This window comes from Phyllobates terribilis, unplaced genomic scaffold (genome assembly GCF_046119375.1).
Source record: "Phyllobates terribilis strain yellow unplaced genomic scaffold, ASM4611937v1 Scaffold_3__8_contigs__length_932513732, whole genome shotgun sequence".
Lineage (NCBI taxonomy): Eukaryota > Metazoa > Chordata > Amphibia > Anura > Dendrobatidae > Phyllobates > Phyllobates terribilis.
The window spans coordinates 246919086-246936141 of record NW_027362763.1 but is presented as its reverse complement, the minus strand read 5'-3'; the positions used below and the strand labels follow the sequence as shown (position 1 = coordinate 246936141).

The 17056-nt window shown below is 41.4% G+C and overlaps 1 protein-coding gene across 2 annotated transcripts in view; it reads right to left on the bottom strand.

Moving 5' to 3' along the window:
* Positions 1–414: 414 nt before the first annotated feature.
* RNF13 (ring finger protein 13) overlaps positions 415–17056 on the bottom strand; it is a 66097-nt gene continuing 49455 nt past the window's right edge. For both annotated transcript variants that reach the window (XM_073674703.1, XM_073674702.1), the window contains exons 6-10: positions 11545–11635; positions 9030–9135; positions 7738–7831; positions 7036–7116; positions 415–1577 (exon numbers count right to left, since the gene is read on the bottom strand). In XM_073674703.1, coding sequence (XP_073530804.1) covers positions 1207–1577; positions 7036–7116; positions 7738–7831; positions 9030–9135; positions 11545–11635 — 743 coding nt within the window. In that variant the 3' untranslated portion in view covers positions 415–1206. The remainder of the gene's footprint in view (positions 1578–7035; positions 7117–7737; positions 7832–9029; positions 9136–11544; positions 11636–17056) is intronic.

Sequence of the window (17056 nt, the reverse complement as noted above, 5' to 3'; positions counted from 1 at the left end):
GAGTTCATAGAAGGAGACCACAGGACCTTCAGGGTTTGAAGAGTGTGTTGAAGAATGAGCCAAAATCACAATTGAGCAATACATGTGACTAGTTTCTCCATACAGGAGGCATCTTGAAGCTGTTGTCATCAACAACAAAGGCTTTTGTACAAAGTATTAGTTAAATTTCAGTAAGCGTGTTCAATACTTTTTCCTTGTGTCATTTCCCATTATTACACAACTTAAAATTTATGGACACCTATGGTTTAAATTTCTTAGCCTGTGTGGATTGGAGGGATTGTTACCAACATCTGGTGTGAGAATTTCATGTCAACAGCACCTTTGGGAATACATTTACTTAAATTGGTGACGTGTTCAATACTTATTTCACCCACTGTACATGCCCAGGAGGAGGAAGGTGAACCAGAACTGATCAGGTGGGAAATCAAGCTTTTATTTTGAGACTTTACATCATGTGATATAAAAATGTATAACTTTACACAAGTATATTGACTTTCTACATTAATATAATCTTGAGTCAGTGGATAAGCTAATGAATATAAGCTTCTGCCCAAAGTGCATAAATCCAGAGAAATTATACAAAGTTGAAAACCATAAAATATACTCTCTTCCGGAGAGAGATTTTTTTTTTTCCCTAACAGATTGTAAATTTTTTTTATAAGCACTAACTTCTATGTTTTGCTGTAGCAGCAAACAACTAGGCTGCATTATAAATAATTAAAACAAGTCTGACCTATTTATTGTATTGGTAACAATCTATATTGTAAACCCGCGATTTACCTAGAAAATGTCTTGACTTTGTGCCACATGCCGCAGAGAGCTGTGCTCGTCACATACCGCCTTCTGCATACCGAGCTCACAGCCGTTTGAGAGCATGTCCATTGTGCATAGCAAAGCGAATACATTGAAATACCGCCCCTCTGTCTGTGCTTAGGAGCCCATGAGTAGTTCCAGTGCAGAGAAGAAAATTAAAAAATCCACATGCAGATAGTTTGGTCGTGTCCATATCTTATCACTATCGTCCAGTATGAGTACTAAAGCATTGATTACCTAGCAGCTTCTCTTAATTAAATATTCTGTACATTTCTCCTTAAATTTGCCTGCAGCCTCAAGACCTAAGAATAGGCAGCAATGCTTGTGGATGGAAAAAAAAAATTACAGGAGCAAACACAGCAAGCACTTTTCCCAAGTGAAGCCAGTTACTAATCAAACAGTATTTCTCTCTCGAGAATCCAGGTTTTGCTGCAGCTGCACCACGACAGTTCCAGGATTGTGCTCCTCATCACTGCTGTCACTGTCGTCTGCGTCATCATCTGCATAGTCATCGTCGTCATCTTCTTCAGACGACTCTACTATGCTCTGCTGAGAGTGTGATTCCGATATTGCCCCAAATGACTGGGTGCTGGCAGATGGCACAGGTCGCAGTAGTGGTGTGTTTTCGGATACATCATTATCTTCTTGGCTACTGTCTGAATCAGACTCAGAATCTCCTTGGGATGGGACAACCTTTTGCTTGCAGACAGGGCAGGTTTTCTTTGTTTTGGTTAACCATGGATCCACACACTTGCAGTGATAGGCTGAAAAGAGAAAAAATATTAGATATCTGTCCAAATAAAGCAGATTTGTATCACAAATTTATATTTAGCCCAAAAATATATACAATTGAAATAAAAAATCAACAGTACTAACTAAGAGAAGTTTTGGAATATAGAGAGGGAGTAAATTACAGCCGCTGCCTACAGAAGTCTATGAAGAAGTGGATAATCTAGCTAGATAAAGAGGTAGAGCATACACAAAGGGAGACTGCTAGAAAGTACAGCCGTCAAAATAATGTCCAGAAAATGTTATTCCTCACGTGTACACACCATAGCTTATTCTGAGTAGTCACCTGAAACTGCGATTCCACTTTAAAATGTGTCTTGGGAAAAAACATATCAGTTATTATATTCATTGCTGTTATTTTTTAATTGGGCAAAAACAGATCAAGTATTGGTAAAATACTGATGCTTTCATATTTTAGGCACTCTCCATATATTTCATTAGGGAATTCTATCAGTAAAACGCACAAAAGAACCATGTGTACTTTAGAAAAGAAAATCACAAAAAAAACAGCAATGTGTATAATATAACACTAATTTAAATTAACCCAGTACTTCAATCTGAAAAAAGGCATAACATACTTATATCATCATGTAGAACCTGTTAAAAATAGGTCTCCTTCAGATGGCAGATTGGTAATAATTAGGATGTAGGCCCTCTTAAAAGGGTTTTGGACTATTTTTTTTTAGGATTTATAGGCATTGTGGAGTTGTTTCCGCTTAGATGATTATTCCTCAAGCACATGGCCTCTCACTCTGTATATAATATTATCTATGTTCAGATTATTGGTTTAACAAATTCTTTTAAGTGCCCCAGGATCCATTTTATTCAACACAACAATGCCAGGTCGCATATTGCTTGTTCTACAGTGAGCAGGCTGTATAGCCTACAGTGTCTAAGGACTTGTCTCGCACCAAACGCATCTGGGACGTCTTTGGTCAGCAATAGCAGAGGGAGCTGCCAACAGCAGATCTTGATGATATGTGTCCAAATGCATTCAGCGTAGCAGAACATTACTTAGACCACCATTGATAACCTCATTGATATCACGCCAAGGAGTGTACGTGAGGGGAGTTCTACATGTAGCGCTCATAATAATAAAGAGATTTAAAAACATGTTTCTATTTCTAAATCGTTTGCACATCAGTAACATGTCAATCCATCCCTTGATTTCCAAAAAATTCCACAACTTTTCCGTCTTGGTGTTGTAATTTCAATGTTGAGGAATGTATTTAGGATATTGAGAAAACCCCTTTGACCTTTACAGTGACAGTAATTGAAAATTAAAAGAGCTCTTCTCTCAATATCCCACCAACATTTCTAAATATTGGACAAAAGCAAAAAAAAAAAAACCATGAAAGGGGGGGTTGACTACTTGGACAACCCTTCTGAATCCCTCTGTCCCCGTCTCCAGTAAAATAACACTTATGCCTCACCTCCACTTTGGCACCATTCCAGCAGTGTTGGCACTGGCTCTCCTGGGCATTGCTTGACATTGTTATGTCACACGATCATTGCAGCCAATTAAATGCTGGCTTCACTCTCCTCTCCTACAAATATAATTGATACCTGAAGGAAGTCAGCACACTAGTTGCTCTCTCACTTCCACCGAATATCAATTAGGTCCGTAGGAGACTGAAAAAAGCGCTGATTGGGCTCACATGATCATGTCATGCAAGCCTCGAGAGAGTCAGTGCCAATACAACTAAAACGGGGTGTGCACTGGAGGGGAGTATAAGCGTTTTATTTTACTGGAGTGAAACATGGGGATTCAGATGGGATTATACAAACATAACCTTTAACATAATTGTACAAAGTTGCGGGAAGGACACACGCAGTCGTGAAAAACCCATGGAAACCAGTTACAGAGAGGATCTAACGCAGTGTCATCCACCCTCAAAAGGCACATAAGGCGATATCAAATTAGTAGTAAATCAGTATATAGAATTTACCAAAATAATGGAAGCAGTATTACTTCAGATGTATGAACATTTTTATGCCACCTTAAGGGGAAGAGTGGGGTTCAGTTTCAGAATGATTTTATCACCAAATTACACATCAATTCAAACACTGATTTCTCAGTAATGGAGGAACAGACTGGCCATGTAAAGGTATTGCTGGACTTGTCTTTGAAAGCGCTACATGCACATAATGTATAAATAGTTTGGGGTGTGAGATCCTGCTGACAGATTCCCTTTAGATGGAACCTGTCATGTAAAAAAACGCTATTAACCTGCAGGTTAATCACGTTCTGAACCTGCTCGGCGCCGGCACTAACTCAGTGCCCTGCTGGTGGCAGGAAATTAACTCCCCTCCCCCATCCCAGCAGCATTCAGATTTCAGTCAAGGTAGTGGCGCTGGTGCGGGTTCAGTCACCGTTCTGTGTATAGAGTGGCGGCTGTAACCGCACCCCTGGCACTGACTGACAGCAGGATCAGCATTAGAGTTAGCTGTTCATCAGTGCCAGGGGCGGGTTACAGCCATCACTCTATACACAGAACGGTGACTGAACCCGTGCCAGCACAACCCCTATGACTGAAACCCGAAAGCTACCGGGAGGAATTATTATTATAGCGCCATTTACTCCATGGTGCTTTACATGTGGAAAAGGGGTATACATACAAAAACAATTACAATAATCTTGAACAAAAACATGACGGCGACTGGTACAGGAGGAGAGAGGACCCTGCCCGCGAGGGCTCACAGTCTTCAAGGAATAAAGTTAATTTCCTCCCGACAGTGGGACTCAGTGCAGGTGCCAGGCAGGTTCAGAACTCTATTAACCTGGATATTAGCCCCATATCTGCAGATTAATAATGGCTTTTTCATGTGACAGGTTTCCTTTAAATGTAATCTTCATGTATGGGAATGAGGTAGCATGTAGTTGTTAAATCAAGGTTACTTAAGACTGTCATTAGTTTGTTGATTTTATTGACAATTTTGAATTCTCTGTATAATATTCAATGATTCAGGAACTTCATATTTATGAGGATTAATTTCCTACCAAGGGAAAGTTTAGAATAATGACATGGTCTTATTTATTTGCTAAAACTGGCATAACTCCAGTTTATAAAAATTAAATTACACTTTATCTTCTTGGAAGAATGTATTTTTCCTTGGTTTCTTATTATCCACCACTTATCTGGTTCTGGGCCACAGAAAACGAGAGCGTGCAAATAATGAAGAATTTATGTCTAAGGACTTCGTACTTTGCCTGCAGGGCAGGAGGAGGAACACATTTTCCTGCTGCTGCAAGGACTGAAATAAAGACAACCGATTAAAACAAATAATTTCTTTAAAGACGTTCTGCTTTATTAGGTGCCTTATGTTAACATAAGCGTTTTGCAAGTAACTTACCCATTTCCATCTAATTCTCCATTTACTTACAATTTGCTACCCAATTTTATTGGACACAGTTCTTTAATAGCTTAATTGGATTAGTTTGATTTTTTTTCTACTACTCTACTGCTTAATAGACTTGCATCCTTTTTTCTATAAATGCGTTATTGAACATTTCCATCACTTCCCTGCCTCTCTGTAAAATCTAAGTCAGAAATGTACAAAGATACAAGTCTATGCTTCACCGTATGGAACGGCTAACAACCCACTGAATTGTAGACACAACAGGTTTTCTTGTTCATCAGAATCTCAATTGAGAACACCTTCCCCTCAGCAGTCATTTCCAAATTTTTTCATTTTCCAAGAGGAAAACTTTGTAGGGTGGAATTAAAGAAACAAGCAAAACAGGCAAAAAACAAAAATAGAGCAATAAACAGCAATTCCACCGCTGCTTTGGGGTTTCTTTTTACTGCAGTAATTTAAACGTCAGACTTTTATGGAAGTATCGACCAATTCTGTTCAGACACTGCTAAATACACTGCCGGGTTAGTGTACAGCATTACTAAAAATGCTATATGCCTGCAGATATAGGACTAAGCTACATATACATTGCGTTACAATTGTGCATGGCCGCCTTACTGGATGTGCAGATACCGGATGCCAGTCATAAAGGTTTGCTGGAGCGGTTAGAGTCACCGCTCACTATACTGTGAACTGGAACCTTAACTGACAGCTCGCCCGGCAGCACATCTGTGCAGTGCCGGCTGTCATGTTGCTGGGCACAATATCGTGAGCGTTGGCTCTAGGCCCTCCATGCATGCCCCCATGTCTGAGAGCTGGCAGCTCCCGGGAACTAGTTCATTTTCTCCCGATAGCAGCACTTTCAGTAAGGAAACCATGCAGCATTAACCCAATATCTGCAGGCAAATAGTGTTTTCCAAGGTGACAAATTCCCTTCAACTCTGTAGGCATGTATATTTGTAATCCAGCCATAGACATCCACCTTCCCCCACACAGGATTCAGCATTACTATTGGAAGTATAGATGTTACTTTACATCTTATATCTGAATGAAGGAGGATACATAAATATTAAAGTCTGTTTATTTAAACATGCATTATATAAAACCTCTATAGACCAAAGTATTGAGCCACCTCGTAATCCAATAATGCAGTCCCACTAGCCACAGGTGTATAAGATGCAGCCCCTCGCCATGCAGTCAGGCTTTACTAGCATTTGTGAAAAAGACTCATTCTACAGAACTCACTGAATTTGTTTGCAGTTCTGTAATCAGATGCCACAATAGTAAAAACTCCAGTCATAATATTTCTTGCCTCCTATATATTTCAGAATTGACTAGGTGGTATTAAATAGTGGAAGCGCTTAGGAATTACATCAACTCATATCAGCCATGTAGTAGAGACCACGCAACGTCACAGATTGGGGTCACAGAGTGCTCAGGTGCATAAAAAAGTCAGCAACGCTCTGCTGACTCCATGACTGCAGAGTCCAAACCGCCTCTGGAATTAACATCAGCACAAAATCTGTGCACCGGGAGCATCATGGTATGGGTTTCCATGGCCAAAAAGCTGCACGCAAGCCTTACATCACCAAGCACAATGCCAAGCAAGCAGTAGAACGTTACCTGCCTGGCTGAACTGTACCAAATGTAAAGTTTTGTTGAGGAGGGATAATGCTAGAAAGTGGTTTTTCAGGGGTTTCCTTAGTTCCAGTGAAGAGAAATCTCAATGCTTCAGCATAGCAAAACATTTTGGATAATTGTATGCTTCAAAATTTGTGTGAACAGTTTAGGGAAGGCCCTTTTCTGTCCCAGAATGACTGTTCCCAAAGTACATAAAGCAAGATCCATAAAAGACAGGATTGTTTGGTGGAAAGCACTTGATTGAGCCCTGAACTAGAATGGAGATTGTGTGTGGTCCTTTCATCCATCAGTGGACCTCACAAATCCTATCCTAGATGAAGGAGCAATACAATATAATACATACATATCTTATAGGTGTAATATGTGGTGTCCCAATACTGGGTCTATATAGTGCAGCTCATCAGGCTATTTAGAGTCCAGTTCCAATTTTCTTACCATGTGAACATGGCAATACTCGCAGCTTATCTCCTTCCTCGTACTCATCCAGGCAGACTGCGCACACATCATATTCATCACCTGTAATTGAAGGCAGAATCATACAGCATTAAACAAAATGGGAAATAAGTGCACAATGCCATAAAATACCTGTAAAGTAATCCATGGTAAAAGTCAAAGGGCTAAATCTAGACTCCTGCACAGGACTACGTCCGCTTTCCTCCATACGGCCCTGATTTATTACAGATGTTGAAGCAAATTCTTGCAGCATGTAAATATTTACACATCTTTAAGCTGTTCAGCATTTGGAAATCTTACAGCAACTTTACCGTACAAGGAGACACGGCTGCTCCTTTGCATATCTCTCTAGATGTCAAGGCTATGCTAAATCTACACAACCTTACGCGTACCAGTCATTTTAGGCCAAGACTCCCACTGCGTCCTTGTGCAGAAGACAAGCTAGTGAACAAATACTAGAATGTAATAATAATATATTATAGTTCTTTCTCTCTAATTCAGACTCGTCAAGGACAAGTTATCACTGCTGAAGCAGATATAAAAGTCTACTTTTCAGAGTGACTGATGGCAAATCAAATAAAATGCTTCAATAAGACAAAAAAGGGGGACATGAATTTAATAAAATAATGGACTTTCTCCATTTACCTGAAATGCTCTTCCACTGCTCGTGTCTCATTCTCTTACCTTTCTTAAATTTATGAATGGGTAGTTTTTTCAGCTGGTCTTTGCGCAGTCTGTTCCGTCTAGCTCGGTGTCGATCTTGCACAAATTTTGTGATCTAGGTTTGTAGAAAGTCGTGCAGATACATAAAATGTAGGATGTTCTAATGACTACTAAATCCATTCTATGCCAAATTAATAAAAAAAAAAATTAATATCCAACTAGAAGATTATAAACATTTTCTAATCGGAAATGGTAGTTTTTTCAGGTGGAGATTGTGCCATCTATTTTCACTTGCACGGTGTCAATTTTATTTTACCTTTTCTAATATCTGTTCTCTCCACAAGTTCCTACCCTATATATCTATAAACTAATCCATGTGTACATAACAAATTTTTTTTAAAATCTTTACATTTTGTACATGGTAGTGTATTTTTAACGTTTGTATGCTTTATGCTGTGTACTGTATACCATATACAATTATAGCTGTTTATATATATGTGTCAATGCAGTTCATGACCTATTTTATTTCTAATTGTAAAGTATACATCTTGTCCGCTCCAAAAACAGCATGGAAGACCCTCAATACTTAATAGTCAATGGGAAAGAACTTACTCTCCGCCCCCCCCCCAAAAAAGCTTACAAAAATGCTCCAAAAAAGGTTTGGACATAGGGTGGAGGAAGGGTGTTTAGAGATGACCCCGCAGCTGTAGGTGATGGGAGGTAGCTTTATTACGTGTTTCTGGTTTGAACTGAATCCATTTTTTTAAAAATTTAAAATTAACAAAAAACTACAGATAGGGGCAGGTACAGGGGGATGGGGGTTTACATAATATAGAAATATTATATTATATAATATATATAGTGTGACGCCCCATTGTGCATGAACAGATGAGAAACCGGTGTGGGAATCAAATAAAGAGGCTTTAACACACTAACGACATTCATGTAATGCAGAAGGACAGAAAAAAAAAATTAATATATTGAAAGAACTAAAATATAAATCGTGGAATAAATAAAAGAGCATTAAGTCTACTTAAAAAAAAAAATATATATATTGTATTGATGTATATATTATTTATTTATTGAATTTATTTTTTATAAACCTTGGCATTTTCAGAAACTGTTTCCACTTGAAAACCTCATTGATTTCACCCGCCTAGAAATACTGCACATTGCCTTAAAATACAATTGTGGTGTGGCTTGTTGCATTAGGACCTCTCACAAGATGAATGGAGGATGAATATTTATAAGCTCTAATACAGAACTGTAAGTAGCCTTCTTGAACAATAAAAAACAATAATCGTGCTACGTACCATAAAAATGACAATTAGCACCAAACAAATCCCAACAATGATTAGAAATGGTATCAGGTAGTATTCCAAGGGCAGGTTTCCATCAGGCATTAGCTCAATGTATGCACTATGCAAAAATAAAAGTCAATCAAACAAGTATAAATATGAATAGTAAAGCAATAGACATACTCTATTCTGAATGTGAACCGAGTACATTGGGCTGAGGTCACACTAGGGTTAGGAGCAGGGCTGTGGAGTCGGAGTCGTAGAGTCGGTGCCCAGTTTGGTGGAGTCAGTATAAAATGGACCAACTTCTAAAATATATAATAAATTGGATACAGTAATTCAATGCAGTTTGTGGGGAATATTTTTTGATAAGAATTTGGGAAAGTTATGAAATGTCCTATAAATGTCTGTCCTATTCCTGATCTAAGGGTCTAGGCTTTTAGCTGAGATGAATCTGTGCGACAGTAAATTTATCACTTAAACATGAGCCATGTACGAGGGAGTCGGAGTCATAGAAATTGAGGAGTCGGAGGTTTGGTTACCGACTCCACAGCCCTGGTAAGGCGTTCTCTCTTTCTGTTCCATTACAGGAATAGCAAAAGGGAACTCCTACAACAAATGGGTCTGTCCTATGATGGACAATGGCGGCTCCGACGCTAGTGTGAGCCTGGGCTTACAAACATTCACCATGTAGTTTCTTCAGGAGTACATCTCCTTATCTTATCTAACACTACAGTCAAAGTGTTTTTTGGATGGAGATGTAAATTAAAAATAAATGATTGCAGGCTAAATTACAAAAAATTTTTATATATATTTCACATCTGTGTTCTCGTCTTGATTTTGAATTGCTAAATTGCCAAGAGATATAATAAAGATAAATATATCTATCTATCTATCTATCTATCTATCTATCTATCTATCTATCTATCTATCTCACACACAGACACGTATATTTCTTGAGGCTATGTGCCCACGTTGCATTTATGAAGCAGAAAATTTCTGCTGCATAAATGCAAGTCCTCTCCCGGAAAAACGCATGCGGAATTCCGCACGCGTTTATCGCGCATTTATCACACGTTTTCCACATGCGGAATTGCCTTGCGTTTTTTATGCATTGGACAAAGGCAATTCTGCTTGCGGAAACGCAAAATTAAATGACATGCTGCGGATTTTTGAACGCGGCATAAACGCTGCGGAAAAATCCGCAGCATGTGCATAGAACTTGCGAAATCCCATTGGGGACCATGGGGTGCGGATATACATGCGTTTTTCAAGCGTTTACGCTGTGGAAATTCCGCAGCATATACGCTTGAAAAATGCTACGTGGGCACACAGCCTGACAATTAAACATTAATTACCGTATTTTTTGGACAAGACGCACTTTCCTCCAAAATTTGAATATTCACTGCTCCCCACGCCTATGGGAGAAGTGAATATTCATGGACTTTAATAGCGGGCACGCTGACAGCCAAGTGCAGCAGGAGCCCCGCTGTGGCTACAATGTGCGCGCTATTAGGCTGCGTGCCCACGTTGCGGATTACAAGCGTTTTTGCTGCGGATTTTCTGCAGCGGAAACGCTTGTAAAACGCTTGGTAATCCGCATCCCATGGTCCCCAATGAGAATCCGCAAGTTCTATGCCCATGCTGCGGATTTTTCCGCAGTGTTTATAAATCCGCAGCATGTTCATTAATTTTGCGTTTCCGCAAGCGGAATTGCCTTATACAATGCAATAAAAAACGCAAGGCAATTCCGCATGTCGAAAACGTGTGAAAAACGCGCGATAAACGCTTGCGGAATTCCACATGCATTTTTCCGGGAGAGGACATGCGGAAATGAAGCAGAAATTTTCTGCTTCATTTCCGCAACGTGGGCACATAGCTTTAGGGAGAATGAATGGTCACTGCTCCCCACGGAAGCAGTCCCGGCATGGGGAGCAGTGACTATTCCGGCACAAAGCGCTGTAGGAGAGAGGAGGGGAGTATAATTGTTTATTTTTTTTCTGTGCAGTGCGATGGGCATGAAGGGGGCCATACATACATACAGGGATGAAGGGGGCCATACATACATACAGGGATGAAGAGTGCCATACATACCAGGAAGAGGGATGAAAGTGCCATACATACCAGGATGGGTGTGAGGACGGCCATACATACCAGGAAGATGAAGGGGGCTATTAATTCCAGAATGGGGGGTGCAGGCCATGTATAACAGGAAGGGGCCATATATACCAGAATGGGGGATATTACCCCTATAACAGTGTCAGCAGCAGACCCCCCTCCCCCTTAACAGGGCATCATGACCACAGTTTTTGCTTATTTTTTTTTCTATTTTCCTCTTCTAAAACCTAGGTGCGTCTTATGGTCTGATGAGTCTTATAGTCCAAAAAATACGGTAATTAAATACACACACACACACACACACACACACACACACACACACACACTGGGGTGAAGAACACTTTCCATATAGAAGAGCCCTATATTTCAAGGACACACCAAGTTTACCGCCAAAGAACTAGAGCAGCCTTACCCTTTATCCCAAGTAAATTGTTCTTGCATGATCTTTGCAGACTCCTCTCCAATAAAGACTGATGGAATGTCAATTTTCTTGAGAATGTCAACTGAAAAAAAAAAAAAATCTATATATTTTTATGCAATATGAGGTTATGTTCACACCAGATATATTTGCACTAAATTGTGCGAATGTAGCTGCAGTTTCCACTGCAAATATATCACCTCCGGAGCACAACAATAGTATTCTACTCCTAAAAATGAAGTGTAAGTTTGACCAAAATCAGGCAATAAGTTATGAGACAATCCAAGCTAAGAGGAGAGCAATGATCCCGGGAATAAGTATCAACCTTTCAGTAGCATTTCTTGCACTTGAGTGTGCATGGACTGACCGGAAATGAAAAGCCTCATACAACCCCTGGCAAAAATTATTGAATCACCGGGCTCGGAGGATGTTCATTCAGTTGCTTAGTTGTGTGCCATGTCTGTGATCTGCTTTTTTTCAACAACATTAAAGTCATTTCAAATGGCAACTTTAGGGCTTTAAGAAACACTAAAAGAAATAAAGATTAAAAATGTGGAACTCAGTAAGGGTAATTTTTTCAGACCAACCAGAGGAAAAAATTATGGAATCATGAAAAACAAAAACACAAAAGAACACTCCAATACATCACTAGTATTTTGCTGTACCACCTCTGGCTTTAATAACAGCTTGCAGTCTCTGAGGCATGGTGAGGCATGGACTTAATGAGTGACAAACAGTACTCTTCAACAATCTGGCTCCAACTTTCTCTGATTGCGGTTGCCAGATCAGCTTTGCAGGTTGGAGCCTTGTCATGGACCATTTTCTTCAACTTCCAAAGATTTTCAATTGGATTGAGATCAGGACTATTTGCAGGCCATGTCATTGACCTTATGTGTCTTCTTTCAAGGAATGTTTTCACAGTTTTTGCTCTATGGCAGGATCCATTATCATCTTGAAAAATGATGTCATCATCCCCAAGCATCCTTTCAATTGATGGCATAAGAAAACTGTCCAAAACATCAATGTAAACTTGGGCATTTATTGAAGATGTAACGACAGCCATGTCCCCAGTGCCTTTACCTGACATGCTGCCGCATATCATCAATGACTGTGAAAATTTGCATGTTCTCTCCATGCAGTCATCTTTATAAATCTCATTGGAATGGCGCCAAGCAAAAGTTCCAGCATCATCACCTTGCCTAATGCAGATTCGCGATTCATCACTGAATATGACTTTCATCCAGTCATCCACAGTCCACGATTGCTTTTCCTTATCCCACTGTAGCCTTGTTTTTTTCTGTTTAGGTGTTAATGATGGCTTTTGTTTAGCTTTTCTGCATGTAAATCCTATTTCCTTTAGGCGGTTTCTTACAGTTCGGTCACAGACATTGACTCCAGTTTCCTCCCATTTGTTCTGCATTTGTCTTGTTGTGCATTTCCTGTTTTGGAGACATATTGCTTTAAGTTTCCGGTCTTAACGCTTTGATGTCTTCCTTGGTCCACCAGTATGTTTGCCTTTAACAACCTTCCCATGTTGTTTGTATTTGGTCCAGATTTTAGACACAGCTGACTGAACAACCAACATCTTTTGCAACATTGCATGATGATTTACCTTCTTTTAAGAGTTTGATAATCCTCTCCTTGTTTCAATTGACATCTCTCGTGTTGGAGCCATGATTCATGTCAGTCCACTTGGTGCAATAGCTCTCCAAGGTGTGATCACTCCTTTTTAGATGCAGGCTAACGATCAGATCTAATTTGATGCAGGTGTTATTTTTGGAAATGAAAATTTACAGGGTTTTTCCATAATTTTTTCCTCAGAATTGAGTGATTCTATAATTTTTTCCCTCTGCTTGGTCTGAAAAAAATTACCCTTACTGAGTACCACATTTTTAATCTTGATTTCTTTTAGTGTTTCTTAAAGCCCTAAAGTAGCCATTTGAAATGACTTTAATGTTGTTGAAAGTCATAAGTTACTTACCGGTAACGGGATTTTTCGGAGACCATGACAGCACCACGAGAGAGGGGATCCGCCCACCAAGGACAGGAAACTTACAGGCTTAAAATGGGGCGGCCAGGTTAGTAGACATAACAAAACAATCATAAAAATAACATTTTTATACAACACCACTAAGTGAGAAAAGGTTGTAATTAATAGATGAGGAGTGCTCCCATATGGTGAAGGGAGGGAATATAAGGGTGCTGTCATGGTCTCCGAAAAATCCCGTTACCGGTAAGTAACTTATGACTATCGGTCGACCATGACAGCACCACGAGAGAATTGCAGAGATGAAAAAAGTCTAGGGAGGGACCACAGCCTGGAGCACTCTTCTCCCAATTGTGAGGATGGATGAAACACCCAAATCCAGTCTATAGTGCCTATAGAAGATAGATGGAGAAGACCAGGTAGCAGCCTTACATATGTCTTCCATCGAGACACCAGTTTTCTCCGCCCATGAGGTCGCCACTGCTCGGGTAGAGTGAGCCTTCAACCTCTGTGGCGCTTCCTCACCGCTGGAGACATAGGCTAGAGTAATAGCCTCCCTGATCCACCTAGCTATGGTGGATATAGTAACCTTAAGCCCCTTCCTCAGCCCTTGGAAGGAGATAAATAAGGAACTATCTTTCCTGAAGGCCTGGGTGACCGACAGGTACTTAATCACACATCTTCTAACATCTAAGGAATGGAACTCTGCTTCTTTTTGGTTTCTTGGATTAGGAAAGAACGAGGGAAGTATTATTTCCTGGAGTCTATGGAAAAGGGAAGCTACTTTAGGGAGATATGCCGGGTCTGTTCTAAGAATTATTCTATCGTCCAGGATTTGAGTGAAAGGTGGGGATGAAGACATAGCCTGGATATCACTAACCCTTCTAGCTGATGTTAGAGCTATTAGAAGCGCTGTTTTAAGGGAGATGGACTTAAGAGATGCCGACTCTATTGGTTCAAAAGGTGCACCGGTTAATGCTTTTAGGACTAAATTTAGATCTCAGGGTACTAAATTGCTTTTGATAACTGGTCTGGATCTCAACACAGCTCTGATAAAGAGAGAAATCCAGTAATTCCCTGCCAAGTCAGTTATATAGAGCACATAAGGCCGAGACTTGGACTTTAAGGGTGCTTGTCGCCAACCCCATCTCGAGGCCCTTCTGTAAAAATCCTAAAATTTTACTAATTGGAGCTCCCCTACCAAACTGTAGAACCAGAGAAAGATTAAAAATTTTTTTTCCCAAGTTCTAGCGTAAATCCTGGACGTGACAGGTTTTCTACTATGCATTAGTGTAGTCACTAGATCTCGGGAGAGTCCTTTGCGTTTTAACAGGGACCTCTCTCAAGTTCCCCACCGTCAAGTGGAGGCCAGGAGCTTGAGCATGGAGTATCGGACCCTGGCTGAGGAGATCCGGGATTTCTGGTAGGACCCAAGGATCGGAGATGGACATGTTCCTCAGGCATGAGAACCAGGGCCTCCTGGGCCAAAAGGGGGCGACCAGAAGGACCCTCGCCTTGTCCTCTCTGATCTTTCTTAGAACCATGGCCTTCTGAAATCCAAGTGGCTCAAAAGGCTGGTACCGATTTGGAGGAAGGACCCTTCTCAGCCGGGGGATCATCCCTGGAGGCTGCAGATTCGTCCATCCTGCTGGAGCCGTGATGACTGGACTTAGACGCCGAACCTAGTTTTCCTGAGGACCGGGCATAACCAGAGACACGCGGGCGATGCACCTTTTGGGGCTCCCCAAACTGCCGCTGAGATGGTGGAGATGGCGGCTGCTCAACTTGCTGCTGCAGTAGCTGCTGCTGCTGTTCACTATCAAACTCCATGATAGGGAGAATGAAGCTGGGAAGCCCTGAACAGTGGTGCCTGGCCAGTTAAAATATGCCTTGATCCACCCCTCCGCCACCAGATTTCAATCAAATTCGTCTTTTTTTTTTCCCCAGTACCTTTACAAAGAGGGACTATGAGGTACAGACACCCTATAAAAGCACTACAAGGCACAGGGGCACCCTGAAGCACTGAGAGATACTATGAGGCCCCATTAGGTACTAAAAGGCACTGAATCACTATGAGGTACTAATAGGCACTATACGGCACTATGAATGCACCATAAGGGACTAATATATGCTATGAGGCGCTATGAGGCACTATGCCATGAGGCACTATGAAGCCCTATGAGGCACTATGCCATGAGGCACTATGAAGCCCTATGAGGCACTATGCCATGAGGCGCTATGAAGCCCTATGAGGCACTATTCCATGAGGCACTATGCCATGAGGCGCTATGAGGCACTATGCCATGAGGCGCTATGAGGCACTATGCCATGAGGCGCTATGAGGCACTATGCCATGAGGCGCTATGAGGCACTATGCCATGAGGCGCTATGAGGCACTATGCCATGAGGCGCTATGAGGCACTATGCCATGAGGCGCTATGAGGCACTATGCCATGAGGCGCTATGAGGCACTATGCCATGAGGCGCTATGAGGCACTATGCCATGAGGCGCTATGAGGCACTATGCCATGAGGCGCTATGAGGCACTATGCCATGAGGCGCTATGAGGCACTATGCCATGAGGCGCTATGAGGCACTATGCCATGAGGCGCTATGAGGCACTATGCCATGAGGCGCTATGAGGCACTATGCCATGAGGCGCTATGAGGCACTATGCCATGAGGCGCTATGAGGCACTATGCCATGAGGCGCTATGAGGCACTATGCCATGAGGCGCTATGAGGCACTATGCCATGAGGCGCTATGAGGCACTATGCCATGAGGCGCTATGAGGCACTATGCCATGAGGCGCTATGAGGCACTATGCCATGAGGCGCTATGAGGCACTATGCCATGAGGCGCTATGAGGCACTATGCCATGAGGCGCTATGCCATGAGGCGCTATGAAGCGCTATGAGGCACTATGCCATGAGGCACTATGAAGCGCTATGAGGCACTATGCCATGAGGCACTATAAAGCGCTATGAGGCACTATGCCATGAGGCACTATAAAGCGCTATGAGGCACTATGCCATGAGGCACTATAAAGCGCTATGAGGCACTATAGTAACATAGTTTGTACAGCCGAATAAAGACTTGCGTCCATCAAGTTCGACCTGTTAGTTCTGTAATTGCTAAAGTTGATCCAGAGGAGGGCAAAAACCCCAAATGATTTGGCCAATCTTCACCTGAGGAAAAATTCCCTCCCGACTCTGAAACCAGCAGTCAGAATAAATCCCTGTATCAACCTACTATTTTATTTTATTTTTAAGTATATGCTGAAATCTGCCTGGTATCTAGAAATGCATCCAGTCCCCTCTTGAACTGGTGTAGTGAATCCGACATTACCGTCTCCTCACTCAGTGAATTCCATATTCTCACTGCTCTTACCGTAAAGAACCCCTTCCTATGCTGGTGCTGAAACCTTTTCTCTTCCAGTCTTAGTGAATGCCCTCTTGTTACCGTAATATCCCTCCTTTTGAACAAATCCCGGGCAAGATCTCTATACTGTCCCCTAAC